The 14844-nt window shown below is 35.0% G+C and overlaps 1 protein-coding gene across 1 annotated transcript in view; it reads left to right on the plus strand.

The window, feature by feature from the left end:
* Positions 1–6354: 6354 nt before the first annotated feature.
* LOC308640146 (NHL repeat-containing protein 2-like) overlaps positions 6355–14844 on the plus strand; it is a gene marked incomplete at its 5' end in the record, with an annotated part of 38498 nt that continues 30008 nt past the window's right edge. The window contains 3 exon segments of the mRNA XM_081312159.1: positions 6355–6490; positions 8939–9394; positions 11665–11786. Coding sequence (XP_081168285.1) covers positions 6355–6490; positions 8939–9394; positions 11665–11786 — 714 coding nt within the window.

Here is a 14844-nt window from a genome sequence, read left to right on the forward strand (position 1 = left end):
AAAATGGGTTCCAACCAAGAATCGTGTATCCAGCGAAATTAAGCTTCAGGATGGAAGATGAAATTAAAACCTTCCACGATAAACAAAAGTTAAAAGAATTTGCAGCTAGAAAACCATCTCTTCAAAACATCCTTGGCAAAACATTACAGGAAGAGGAAATGGAAAATAACAATGAAAACCAACAGTGGGAGGTAGGACAGTAAAGGGGGAAAGTAATCAAAGGGGAAAACAAATCAGGTTTAGTAACATTAATAAACAAATATGGCTGGAAGAACAAACCATATCTCAATAATAACCCTAAATATTAATGGCTCAAACTCACCAATTAAGAGACACAGGCTAGTTGAATGGATCACAAAACAAGACCCAACAATATGCTGCCTACAGGAGACGCATTTGATAGGAAAAGATATACATAGACTGAAGGTGAAAGGTTGGGAAAAATCATATCACTAATATGGACTGCGGAAACAAGCAGGAGTGTCCATACTCATATCTAATAAAATAGATTTCAAGCCAAAGTTAATCAAAAGGGATAAAGAGGGACACTACATACTGCTCAAGGGAACCATATACCAACAAGACATAACAATAATAAACATATATGCCCCAAACAATGGTGCAGCTATGTTCATCAAGCAAACTCTTCTCAAGTTCAAGAGTCTAATAGACCACAAAACAATAATCATGGGAGACTTCAACACACCTCTCTCACCACTGGACAGATCTTCCAAACAAAAGTTAAATAAGGAAACTATAGAACTCAATAACACAATTAATAACCTAGACTTAATTGACATATATAGAATATACCACCCAACATCAAGCAGTTACACTTTTTTCTCAGCAGCACATGGATCCTTCTCAAAAATAGATCATATATTATGTCACAGTGCAACTCTTAGACAATATAAAGGAGTAGAGATAATACCATGCATCTTACCTGATCATAATGGAATGAAACTGAAAATCAACGATAAAAGAAGGAAAAATCATGCATCACTTGGAGAATGAACAATAGGTTACTGAATGATCAATGGGATATAGAAGACATCAAGAAGAAAATTTAAAAATTCTTAGAGATAAATGAAAACACAGACACAACATATCGGAATCTATGGGACACATTGAAAGCAGTTCTAAGAGGAAAATTCATTGCTTGGAGTTCATTCCTTAAAAAAAGAAAAAAACCAACAAATAAATGATCTCATACTTCATCTCAAAATCCTAGAAAAAGAAGAGCAAAACAACAGCAAAAGGAGTAGAAGGCAAGAAATAATTAAAATCAGAGCTGAAATTAATGAAATCGAAACAAAAGAAACAATTGAAAAAATTGACAAAACTAAAAGTTGGTTCTTTGAAAAAATAAATAAAATCGACAGACCCTTAGCCATGCTAATGAAGAGAAGAAGAGAGAGTACTCAAATTACTAGCATATGGGATGAAAAAGGCAATATCACAACAGACACTTCAGAAATACAGAAGAGAATCAGAAATTATTTTGAATCCTTATACTCCAATAAAATAGAAGATAGTGAAGGCATCGATAAATTTCTTAAGTCATATGATCTGCCCAGATTGAGTCAGGAGGATATAGACAACCTAAACAGACCAATATCAATTGAGGAAATAGAAGAAACCATCAAAAGACTACCAACTAAGAAAAGTCCAGGACTGGATGGGTATACAGCAGAGTTTTACAAAACCTTTAAAGAGGAACTAATACCAATACTTTTCAAGTTATTTCAGGAAATAGAAAAAGAGGGAGAACTTCCAAACTCATTCTACGAGGCCAACATAACCCAGATTCCTAAACCAGACAAAGACACTTCAAAGAAAGAAAACTACAGACCAATATCTCTAATGAACCTAGATGCCAAAATCCTCAATAAAATTCTGGTGAATCAGATTCAAAAACATATCAAAAAAATTGTGCACCATGATCAAGTAGGATTCATCCCTGGGATGCAAGGCTGGTTCAATATACGGAAATCAATAAATGTTATTCACCACATCAATAGACTTAAAAATAAGAACCATATGATCATCTCGATAGATGCGGAAAAAACATTCGACAAAGTACAGCATCCCTTTATGTTCAAAACTCTAGAAAAACTAGGGATAACAGGAACATACCTCAACATTGTAAAAGCAATCTATGCTAAGCCTCAGGCTAGCATCATTCTGAATGGAGAAAAATTGAAGGCATTCCCTCTAAAATCAGGAACAAGAGAGGGATGCCCTCTCTCACCACTTCTGTTCAACATAGTTCTCGAAACACTGGCCAGAGCAATTAGACAGATGAAAGAAATTAAAGGCATAAAAATAGGAAAAGAAGAACTTAGATTATCACTATTTGCAGATGACATGATTCTATACCTAGCAGACCCAAAAGGGTCTACAAAGAAACTATTAGAGCTAATAAATGAATTCAGCAAAGTGACAGGATATAAAATCAACATGCATAAATCAAATGCATTCCTGTATATCAGCGACAAATCCTCTGAAACGGAAATGAGGACAACTACCCCATTCACAATATCCCCCCAAAAAATAAAATACTTGGGAATCAACCTAACAAAAGAGGTGAAAGACTTATACAATGAAAACTACAGAACTCTAAAGAGAGATATAGAAGAAGACCTTAGAAGATGGAAAAATATACCCTGTTCATGGATAGGCAGAACTAACATCATCAAAATGGCGATATTACCAAAAGTTCTCTATAAGTTCAATGCAATGCCAATCAAAATCCCAACAGCATTTCTTGTAGAAATAGATAAAACAATCATGAAATTCATATGGAATAATAAAAGACCTAGAATAGCAAAAACAATGCTAAGCAGGAAGTGTGAATCAGGCGGTATAGTGATACCAGACTTCAAACTATACTACAGAGCAATAGTAACAAAAACAGTATGGTACTGGTACCAAAACAGGCGGGTGGACCAATGGTACAGAATAGAGGACACAGTAACCAATCCACAAAACTACAACTATCTTATATTTGATAAAGGGGCTAAAAGCATGCAATGGAGGAAGGATAGCATCTTCAACAAATGGTGCTAGGAAAACTGCAAATCCATTTGCATCAAAATGAAACTGAATCCCTTTCTCTCGCCATGCACAAAAGTTAACTCAAAATGGATCAAGGAGCTTGATATTAAATCAGAGACACGGCGTCTGATAGAAGAAAAAGTTGGCTATGATCTACATACTGTGGGGTCGGGCTCCAAATTCCTCAATAGGACACCCATAGCGCAAGAGTTAACAGCTAGAATCAACAAATGGGACTTACTCAAACTAAAAAGTTTTTTCTCAGCAAAAGAAACAATAAGAGAGGTAAACAGGGAGCCTACATCCTGGGAACAAATCTTTACTTCACACACTTCAGATAGACCCCTAATATCCAGAGTATACAAAGAACTCAAAAAATTAGACAATAAGATAACAAATAACCCAATCAACAAATGGGCCAAGGACCTGAACAGACACTTCCTAGAGGAGGACATACAATCAATCAATAAGTACATGAAAAAATGCTCATCATCGCTAGCAGTCAGAGAAATGCAAATCAAAACCACCCTAAGATACCATCTCACTCCAGTAAGATTGGCAGCCATTATGAAGTCCAACAACAACAAGTGCTGGAGAGGATGCGGGGAAAAGGGTACACTTGTTCATTGTTGGTGGGGCTGTAAATTGGTGCAACCAATTTGGAAAGCAGTATGGAGATTTCTTGGAAAGCTGGGAATGGAACCACCATTTGACCCAGCTATTACCCTTCTCGGACTATTCCCTAAAGACCTAAAAAGAGCATGCTACAGGGACACTGCTACATCGATGTTCACAGCAGCACAATTCATGATAGCAAGATTGTGGAACCAACCTAGATGCCCTTCAATAGATGAATGGATAAAAAAATGTGGCATTTATACACAATGGAGTATTACTCTGCATTAAAAAATGACAAAATCATAGAATTTGGAGGGAAATGGATGGCATTAGAGCAGATTATGCTAAGTGAAGCTAGCCAATCCCTAAAAACCAATATGTTTACTGAACCTGATCTGTGAGATTGGTTGTTATACTAAGCACTGTGGAAAACCATAGAGGGGTTTTCTCTCGGAGGGCGGGCAAAATCAGATTTGCATTTTTTAGAAGTTCAGTCTGACTCCTGGGTAGATAAGTCACTGGTGGAAATAGCAAGAGTGGATATAGCAGATCTGTAGTCCCTCACGTGCTAGGCAAGCGCTCTACCACTGAGCTACAACCTCAGCCCCTGGTTTTGTTGGGAGAGCCTTTGAGACTTGGATTTCATCCCCAAATGACTTCCATTGCCCTGAGGCTGAAGATCTAATCCTTTTTGACTTCAAGTTAACCCTCTCTCCTTATTCTCATCCATCCCTTGCTCACCTTTTGTTTTCTGCTTGGTCACTTCTGTCTCTTCTTCCTTGTGACCTCTTTACATGTGCTGACTTTCCTCCCTGGAATCTCCTTCACTCTCTTCACCTAGTGAACACCCCCAGGAAATGTTGAGGTATATTGATTAGTAGGAAAACGTACAGTGGATTGTGATGGATAGTAATTGTTGCAGATATGTAATATGTATAAGCCTCAGCAACTTAGGGAGGCCCTAAGTAACTCAGCGAGTTGCTGCCTCTAAGTAAAATATAAAAAAAGGGCTGGGGTGGCTCAGTGGTACCCCTGAGTTTAATCCCCAGTACTGAAAAAAGAAAGAAAAAGAGAAAGAAAAATACTGCTTACATTTCTCCATTAATTAAGGGACTGGTTTTAGAACTCAATTACATTTATTTAACCAGTGAGCAATATAAAAGCTGAAACATACTTTAAACAAGAATCAGTCAGTGCTACTTCCAGGTTTGGATAATGTTGGCCACCTAATTTTAAACCTTTCCACTCTCCTTCCCTACCCTCCCCAAACATAAAAACGACAAGGAGAGCAAATAAAACAATATCTGACCCTGCAGTTTATAATATTAGGAGACAGAATATCATGGCCTTCACATCACATGTAAGTTGGGAAATAAACTAAATACCAGGAAAGGTCCTGCTGCTACAAGCCTGCAGGTGCTAAGAACAGGTACAGAGGAAACTTAAAAGGCTCCTCAAGAAAAAATAAGTGGATTAAAGGACTCAGGCAATCAAAGCAAAAATAGAATAACCTCCTCACTCCCAGAAAGAGAAATTCCAGTATAAAGTGCCCAGATTCAACACAGATTTGAATGTATTACCAGCTCTGAAAGAATACAGGGCAGGGGCTGGGCATATAGCTCAGTTGGTAGAATACTTGCCTTGCATGTGTAAGGCCCTGGGTTCAATACCCAGCACCACAAAAAACAAAAAAGAATACAGGGCTAGGATGGAATCATTTCTTCCATGGGAGGAGCTTTGCTTTGGGGAGAGAATTCCACATGTTGCAGATTTGCCATCCCTTGAGATGGGCAGCTTAAGGAAAAGAAGGAAATAAGAGGGAAAAGTTTAGGATCTAGCAGAAACAAGACACACTCCTCCCTTCAGAGATGCTATCCATCAATAAAACCTCCCATCAATAAAACCTCACAGAAAAAAAGGAACTGTCAGAAGAGGGCACTCTCAAGCTGGGAACCTGCCCACAAAATGAAGAGGAATGGGAAACGCAGATCACATCTGTATAGAACCGTGGAAAGCTGAGAATGCAATTCAGAGTTGAAATGTTGATACAGAGTCTCACTTTACCAATCACCAAATTGACAAAAACTGTAACACTTCCTCCATACTGAATTAAATATCCTCAAACAGCATTTAGGAATAATGAAAAAACAACTGGATTCAGAAATTGAAAAAATAAGAAAAAGACAAAAAAAGAAGAAATGTGTGTTGATTGAGATCAGGCAAGAAAAGAAAGGAAAAGTTCAAAATTATATTACAATTGAAAACTAAATTATAAGGCACTCAAGGGACAATAATTCATATAAAAATGTACTAAAGGATATTTAAGTAAAGCAAGGAAAAAAGGAAGCCTGGAGACTGAAAATGAACTAAACAAAAAAGTTCAAAGATTTAGAAAAAAAATGATTGAATTGGTAGGTGGACAAAGGAGGTCCAACATAAGACTACTTGGAGATACTCAAGAAAATCAAGACAACTGGCCAGAACCAGTGTAATAATTAAAATTAGAATTTAAGAAAACTTAGTGTGAATGAAAGAAAACTTGAATCTACATATTGAGGGCTCCTACCAGGTACAAGGGAAAATTGACCCAAAACAGTTCAAGCAGTATCCCAATAAAACTATTCCATTTTAAAGATTGAAAGAAAGAAAAAAAAAAAACTCAAGACCTGGGACAAAAAGATGACTTGCAAAGAAGACATGTTATCAAGACTTGTCAGACTTTTCACAGACAGGATACAAGCAAGCATTTCAGGAGTAAACCAAGGATACTGTATCCAACCCTGTGTTCAAGCATCAGTCAAAGCTGTGAAAAACAGTTTGAGTGTCCAAGAACTCAGAATACCGTGCACATGTGTCCTTCCTGGTGAATGTACCTTAGGGAGAGCTTCATCCAACTAGGGATGATAGGGAAACTGCCTGTGGGTAGCTGAAGATTTCATACACGTAATAGTAGAGGTAGGACCAAAACAAGGATGTAGGGTTTTAGTATTAGTCATGGTTTGATAAGAGAAGCAGAGCCATTAGGAGTAGTGAAAAACAGGGATTTATTGAGCGTATGTAAGTGCGGACCTCTGCATGAGGCTGTTGCTTTTGTGTGCAGCAACTCAGCTTGAAGATGCCAGGCAGTTGAAAAGGAAGGATGGGTTTGAAGTAGGGAAGAACAAAGACAATTTGGAATTGGGCTATCCTGCAATAGCCCATGAATTTGATCACATGCGTTTTTATATAGAAGTACTTTCATAGGCTTCCAATTTATTTAATGAGGTGAAAGCAGAGTCAAGTTCCTTTGTCAGGGAGCTGAACGCTCTACTGGCCCAGGAGTCAGAGAAGACGTAATGCCGTATTCCCCTGTGTTCATTATTGCCTGCTCTACTTTTGCCTATCCCTTATTTGTAGCCTTTCTGATTCACTTTATTTTAGGTGTATCTCTTATATCCAGTGTGTATAAAACTTTTTTCTTTTAATAGATGAGTTGAACCCATTCATATTGATTCCTATGATTATTGTCTAAAAGCATTGTGCCATTATGTGTATTACCCAATACACATATTATGGGCATGACCTAGTAAACACAATAACACAGTTCTGACACATAATAAGTATTGCTGTGTTTCCCAACATCGTGTGTTATTAATTTATTTTGATGATTTGAGAAGTTTGTTTGGTTATCTTTATACTTACAACTTTAAAAAATAATAATAGCTAGGTTCTTTGAGATTTTATTGTATACTTGGCACTATTCTAAATGCCTTACACAGACTCTTTTAATCTGCCTGACCTAGGAAGCAGTTAGTGATAGTTCCCTCATTTGCAAAAACCGATCAACAGAGAGGGGAATTAACTTGCCCAGGGCAAGAAGTATTCAGCCCTTCCCATTTCTTTCCCTATATCCAGCTCTCTGGCAACCATTCCTCATGTATCTTTATTCAATATGCTTTTGAGATGTATTTAATCATTTGTTTTCAGCCATTTGTTTGTGATGTATCGAGGCAGGACTTTCTTGTAATTTGTCTTTTTTGTTGCTTGCTGACATTAAATTCAGTAAATTTATATCTTTGGCCAAATTTTAGAAGTTTATTATTTAGTTAGATATTCTTCCCCAGTCTCTTTCTCCTCTTCTTCTGGGATTCTAGTTACATTTTATGTCTTCTGACCTGTTCCACAGATCTCCGAGGTACTGTTTATTTTTATTCAGTCTTCTTTCTCTGCATTCTTTCGTTTGGATCACTTCTGTTGAACTATCTTAGGTTCTTTGACTTTTCCCTCTGTCATTTTATTGCCATTAAGCTCATTCAATGAATTTATTTCAAATAGTATTTTCATTACTGCAATAAACAAATACTATTTTTTAAAAGCTTTTATCTAGCCAATAGGCATGAAAAATTTTAATACTACAATAGCCCATGAATTTGATCACGTTTTTTTTTTTTGTTTTAGTCTTTTTTTTAAGTTGGACAAAATACCTTTATTTATTTATTTTTATGTGGTGCTGAGGATTGAACCCAGTGCCTCACACATGCTAGGTATGCGCTCTTACCACTGAGCCACAACCTCAGCCCCTGATCACGTGTGTTTTTATATAGAAATAAAGATTATCATGAAATTTTTTTTAAATGGGGTGTTTCACCACTGAGCTGCATCCTTAGTCCTTCTTTATTTTGAGACAGGGTCTTGCTTGCTAAGTTACTGTGGCTGGTCTTGAACTTGTGATCCTCCTGCTTCAGCCTCCCAGTTCCCTGGGATTACAGGCATGCAACACTACACCCAGCAAAATATGTTAATTTTTTAATATATTTTTTTAGTTGTAGATGGACACAATACCTTTATTTTTTTATTAGTTGCTCAGAACATTACAATGATCTTGACATATCATATATCATACATTTGATTCAAATGCGGTATGAATTCTTATTTTTCCCCACATGTACAAATTGCAGGATCACATTGGTTATATAGTCACATTTATACATACTGCCATAACAGTACCTTTATTTTATTTATTTATTTTTATATGTGGTGCTGCTGAGGATTGAACCCATACCTCACATGTGCTAGGCAAACGCTCTACCACTGTGCTACAGCTCCAAATAATAAAAAATGTGTTAATTTTTTTATACATGTGTTCTATGCCATTAAAGATACTATAGTTGTATTTTTTAAAAAATTTATCAACTGTTTATACCTCTTAATGACCTGAAGTCTAATGTATAGATGATGCTGTGTAATACTTAATAATATTTCTTGTATGCTTTCCGTCTTTCAGATGGTCTTCTGATTGTTGGTGTCCACTCAGCTAAGTTTCCAAATGAAAAAGTCCTGGACAACATTAAGAGTGCTGTTCTCCGATACAACATCACCCACCCTGTGGTCAATGATGCAGATGCCTGCCTTTGGCAAGAGCTAGAAGTTTCCTGCTGGCCCACTCTGGTCATCCTTGGGCCCCGCGGAAATATGTCATTTTCTTTGGTTGGAGAGGGACACAAAGATAAATTATTTTTATACACTTCAATAGCTTTAAAATATTACAAAGAAAGGGGACAAATCAGAGATAATAAAATTGGAATGAAGCTCTATAAAGATTCTTTGCCACCTTCACCATTGCTGTTTCCTGGCAAAATAACAGTGGACCATGCTACTAATAGATTGGCAGTAGCAGATACTGGACATCATAGAATTTTGGCCATTTGGAAGAATGGACAAATTCAGTACAGTATTGGAGGTAAAGTTTCCTTTTAATTATGCTATATAATATGTTTTGTAGTTTAAAATAACTCAGGTAAATGTATTAAAATTGAAATTTATAATTAATAGCAAACTGTAGAAAGACAACACATTAACTTACATTACAAAATTATTGTTATTTAATGTATATGAATTAATCTTACTTCTTCAAAAAGCAAACAAAAATATCCAAAAAAGTCTTGTCAAAGCAGGAAATCATTAAGTTATGTATCCTTTCAGTATAATTATATATCCTGTCTTGTTTTTAATAAACTGTACACTTACTTATGAAAATACATATGTTTTGGACCTCTAATATCTTAAATAGAAGTATTATACTTTGTAATGTTGTGAACAACCAATAAAAAAAAACAAAAAAAGAAGTATTATATTTTATTTTCCAACAAAATCTTCTTGAAGACCAGGAAAGTGCCTCAAGAACTTGACATTTAGATTATAAAATTAATAAGCCAGGATTTGTACGTAATTTTACTTTTCTCTCCTTTTTCCCATAAGAACTTAAGCATACTTCTGGATCCCTTTGAATGTAGCAAAATAAAGAATCATTTAAGCATAAATCATTTTGTTCCATATCTTCCTGGCCTTACGTTTTAAAAAAAAATAAATAAAGCCTCTTGTTTAACATGTACATAATTAATAAAATCTAAGTACATCCTTAGTAATTCTGCTTATCCAAGGCTGAACTGAAATGTGACAACATATTAGTCAAAGAGAAAAGTGATTCATGTCTTTGGGTCATGAATCAAGATGCGCAACACATGCGGCCTTAGACATAGGGTAGGAGCACTCAAAGCACAGGTCAGCCAGGCCTACTCCTGAGCCATCATGCTGTTCCCAGGTTGCCAAGGTACTGCCTTACCTCTTGAAGAAGTGATGTCTTTTGTTTAGTGTTTTTATTTGAGTATGTGTTATGTTTTGTTTTGGCTACTTAGTATTTTTGTGTAAACCAAGCATTTATGAGAATTCTTTTGTCTTTTATATCTAAAATTATATAAAGGAGTTTTTAATAGATTCTACCATTTTCTTTGCTAATAAATTAGGAAACCACCCGAAAGCTATATTTCCCAAATATTTCTAAGAATAATGCTATCTGATGATATATTAATAGTTATTCTTTAATATTTTAAAAATAATTATTTGGTCACATACACTCAGGAAGAACTAATATATGATTTAACAAATTTTTGTGAGTCATCTGACACCTTGTATCTTACTCTGTTAGTGTTTCTCGAATATCCAAAAGGGGACTACAGTACACAATATTTTCTAATTTAAAGTGACTACACAATTCCCCCACCACGTGCTTTTTCCCCTGGGAACTCTTATCAACATCAACAACAGTAGTGTCATTAGTAATATTGTATGCCTGACATTATTCTAAGCATAATACCTGTATTAATTTATTTTTATTCTTGCAATGCTGTAGGTTAGGTACTATTAATTCCATTTTATAGAAGAAAAGCTGAGGCACAGAACTTACCCAAACCATTAGCTAGTAAGGGGCAGAGCTGGGATTTAAGCCATGTGTGTAGACTCCTCAGGTCATTTACTACCTATCTCACATCTAGCACAGTGGAGTTCTGCAGAGCAGTTTGTGGCTGCTGACTTTTAAAGACTTTGAATTGCTTTTCCCCAGGACACAGAAATAGCAACTGTGTTTTATCATCTTATATTCCCCACCCTTGGAACTCTTCCATCCCTTGTAAAGTCTGAGTAGGCCTTTGTACCAGAATCTTTAAGTATGGATGAGATGTTATAGGCCTAAATTCATGATGAGGTAAAACAGAGAGCAAGGACTCAGCTGAGGCTGTTGCACTGTTTGAGATAGTGTGGGGTATGTGTGCTTTTCTAGGGAAGAGGGGCATAATTTTCACTTTATTATAAAGGAGTTTATCTTATTATTTTGTTGAAAATATTTCAGCTAGCTGTTGAAAGGTTAAAATTATTTTTAACTTTTTAGTTTAGAAAGTTAATAAGTAATTAAAGTGCTTTTAAAATTTGTTTCTTCTGTGTTGCTGAAGTTCACTAGTAACTATTACATCAAAAGCCCTGTCATTACCAATACTCACTCTTGAGAAAAATAGATACCTTGGGAAACATTTTCATTTTGAGGGAAGAAGTATCATGTTGTTTATTTTAAAATCGCAGCATTAAATATAAACTTTAATTTTCATTTTTGTTGGTTTTACTTTGAAATTACTTCTTAGTCAGAAAATTTTATCTTATGAGTTATGTCTTGTCTTTTAGGACCTAACCCTGGAAGAAAAGATGGAATATTTTCAGAGGCAACTTTTAACTCCCCACAGGGTGTAGTCATGAAGAATAATGTCATATACGTGGCAGACACTGAAAACCACCTCATAAGGAAGGTAATTTCCCATTTTAAGTTTTACTACTTCTGATCAGAAAAGCTTATATTTATTTACTACATTAAATATTCAAGGTTGAAGGGTGATGTTTAAGCATATCCTTATTCCACCTTTTCAGGGGTACTTGCTTTAGTTTTATTCTTAAGTATTTTGTTTTCATTTGTGTCAGTTTATAGTTGCCACAGAAGAAGAACCCAATAAATTCTTTGTTTATCCTTTGTTTGAAAGTTACGTGCCTGATTACCCAAAAGCTCTCATTTTGAGGTTTTCTCCTAACCACTAGTTCACACAATGATCCTTTGTCCTTTTCAGTTAAATTTTCTCCAATCTAGAAAAAAAAAAAAGTCCTACCACTCCTTCCTCTCCTCAGCTCTGAACTTGTTGGCTGGTAACACTCACTGATAAATTAGTTTTAAAATTTATTTCATCTCATTAAAAGTAATATGTGTTCTTCATGTTTTAAAAATTATTAATACAGAAAGAAAAAATTAGTTAATAAAAAAGTTTACTGTTTATCAACTCCAGTTCCTTAGAGGTGACCAACCACAGTTAAAAATTGTATCTTTTCAGAAATTTGCTACTCATATACAAATAAATTTATACTTAAAAGATTATTTCTATAGAGAACTTTTAAAAACAAAGGGATTCATACCATATAAATACATAATGTTTTGCGGGTATTCTTTTTTTTTTTTTTCAAATTAGTCACATGAATGATGCGACTGTCATATTCCATTTTGGACATACCCACTTCCTTTAAATGTTCCCCACCTGTAGCTATTTGGGCTATAATTCCTGATCTTTAAATTGCCATATATTTGGATGATAAGTAACTAAGTTACTCTGACCCATCCTGATAGATGAACATATTGTTTGAGGAACTTTCTTGCTTTAATCACTACTTCTTTCAGGGTTGATATTTGTCCTCATTTATTCAATAATATTATTAGGTTATTGCAGATACATATATAGAATATATAATATTATCTTCTGCAATGTAAATCTCCATGGAAACAAGAAATAGGTTTTCTCTCTTTTATTTATTTTTTGGGGGTGTTCTAGGGATGCAACCCATGACCTTGTGCATGCTAGGCAGGTCTTCTACCACTGAACCACACCCTGTTGAATTTCCTGTTGAAATTCTAGCACCTAGAACAGGGCCTGGTCTATGGAAGGTGTTCAGTAGACATTTGTTAATTTATGAACAAATAACATCTGCCTAATGAAGCATTTAAATATATATATATATATATATATATATATATATATATATATATATATTCCTATTAATAAAAGAAGGCATTATGTGAGAAAAGGATTTTAGGGATTAATAAAATAGATGTAATTTTTGAAACTCTTTGAGGTTGTCTTCTCAAATATGATAATATATTGCTGAGTATGTTAGTGGTGGCATAGTCGTGTAATGTTTCTAAACTTACTGCTGAAGAACCTTTTTAGGCAGGGCTTCTCATGGGACTGATGTTTCCATGATACCTACTTTGTAGAAAAGTGGTTTTCTATTATTGAGCCCTTAGAGATCAATATTTCTTCCTTCTTTTTGTGTTGGGGGTTGTATGTTTCTGTAATTCTCCAGAATGTCATGGACATAAGCCATCCATTGAAGTAGCAAGAGGGCTAGCCCAGAAATCCAGAGGACTTGTTCTTTTTGAAGTGTGCTCCATCCTTCTGCTTTATAACTTAGTAGGTTTTGAAGGATTAACCATGTTGTTGCATTTCAAATGCTTATGCATTTAAGTAACATAATCACAACAAAGTTAGGCTTTCTAACTTTTCTCTGTTATATGACTTAGTGTAACGTCTGTAAAAATAGGTAGCAAAATTGCTTCTTCCCTTCCTTTTTAAGAATATTTATTACATTGTTTTTAAGACCTCATTTGCAGAAGATTAAATTGATCATAGTCCTATTTTCACACACATGAACATCATTGTTCCAAGCAGAACCTTGTTTGGTCTAGAACATATATTAACTTGAAAATTTCCTACATCCCTATTCTCCACTCCAACTGCCATTCCCTTATGTGAACAAGTCTGTAGGCAGCAGTCTGATACATTTAGTGTATGTCTTTTGTACTTACATGTGACCTTATAAAACAGTGTTTTATGTGCATAGCTATCTTAAATGATGCTATTTTGTTATATTTTATGTATCATGAAACTCACCAGTTAAGCACACAATTCACTAAGTTTTTAGTAGATTTAACAGATTTTGCAAATGCTCTACCACTGAGTTATATTCCCTGGCCCCATTTCATTCTTTTGTATGTGCCTATCCAGTTACTTCAGAATCATTTATTGGAAAGAATATTCTGCCTTCATTAATTAATTTTGGTAACCTTCTTGAAAATCTTGATTATAAACGAGTGGGTTTATTTCTGAACTTTAAAGTCTGTTCCATCAACCTATATGTCTGTCCTTTGGCCAGGGCCACATCACTTTTGTTGCTATAGCTTTAAGTGTTTTTATATCAGCAAATCTGACTGCTCCCACTTTTCCTTTTCCAGGACTGTTTTGCCTCTCCTAGGTCATTTGTAGTTTCATATGAAGTTTTGGATCAACTTGTCCATTTGTGAAAAAAATGAAACAGAAACTTTTGAATGCTTTGTATATAAATGTCTACATAAACAAATTGTTTCTGATTGTTAAACTTTCTCTTCCTTTTTATCGTATTGCTGCCTAGGACCTCCGTTGTCTCTAAGCATTAACAGAGTAAATGGGTATCCTGTTATGTTCATGATCTTAAAATGTGTGTGTATTTTCTCCAAAAGTTTAATATTTGCTGTAACTTTAAAAACAGAATATCTGTTAAGTTAGAAAAATTTCTACTCCTAGTTGCTGAAAATTGTTTTATTACTACATTTATTGAAATGATTATATGATTTCTTTTTGTCCTTGGTCTGTAGATGTGTAGAATTGGTAGATTCTTTTGAGGTTGAGCCATCTTTTTATTCCTGGGATAAACCTTACCTTGACATTAATTTTTTAGGAATCAAGTTGATTTTGATTATTCAAATTTACATTTAGTATTTTAAAATTCATG

Source organism: Spermophilus citellus (assembly GCF_964194105.1).
Source record: "Spermophilus citellus genome assembly, contig: SCAFFOLD_149, whole genome shotgun sequence".
Lineage (NCBI taxonomy): Eukaryota > Metazoa > Chordata > Mammalia > Rodentia > Sciuridae > Spermophilus > Spermophilus citellus.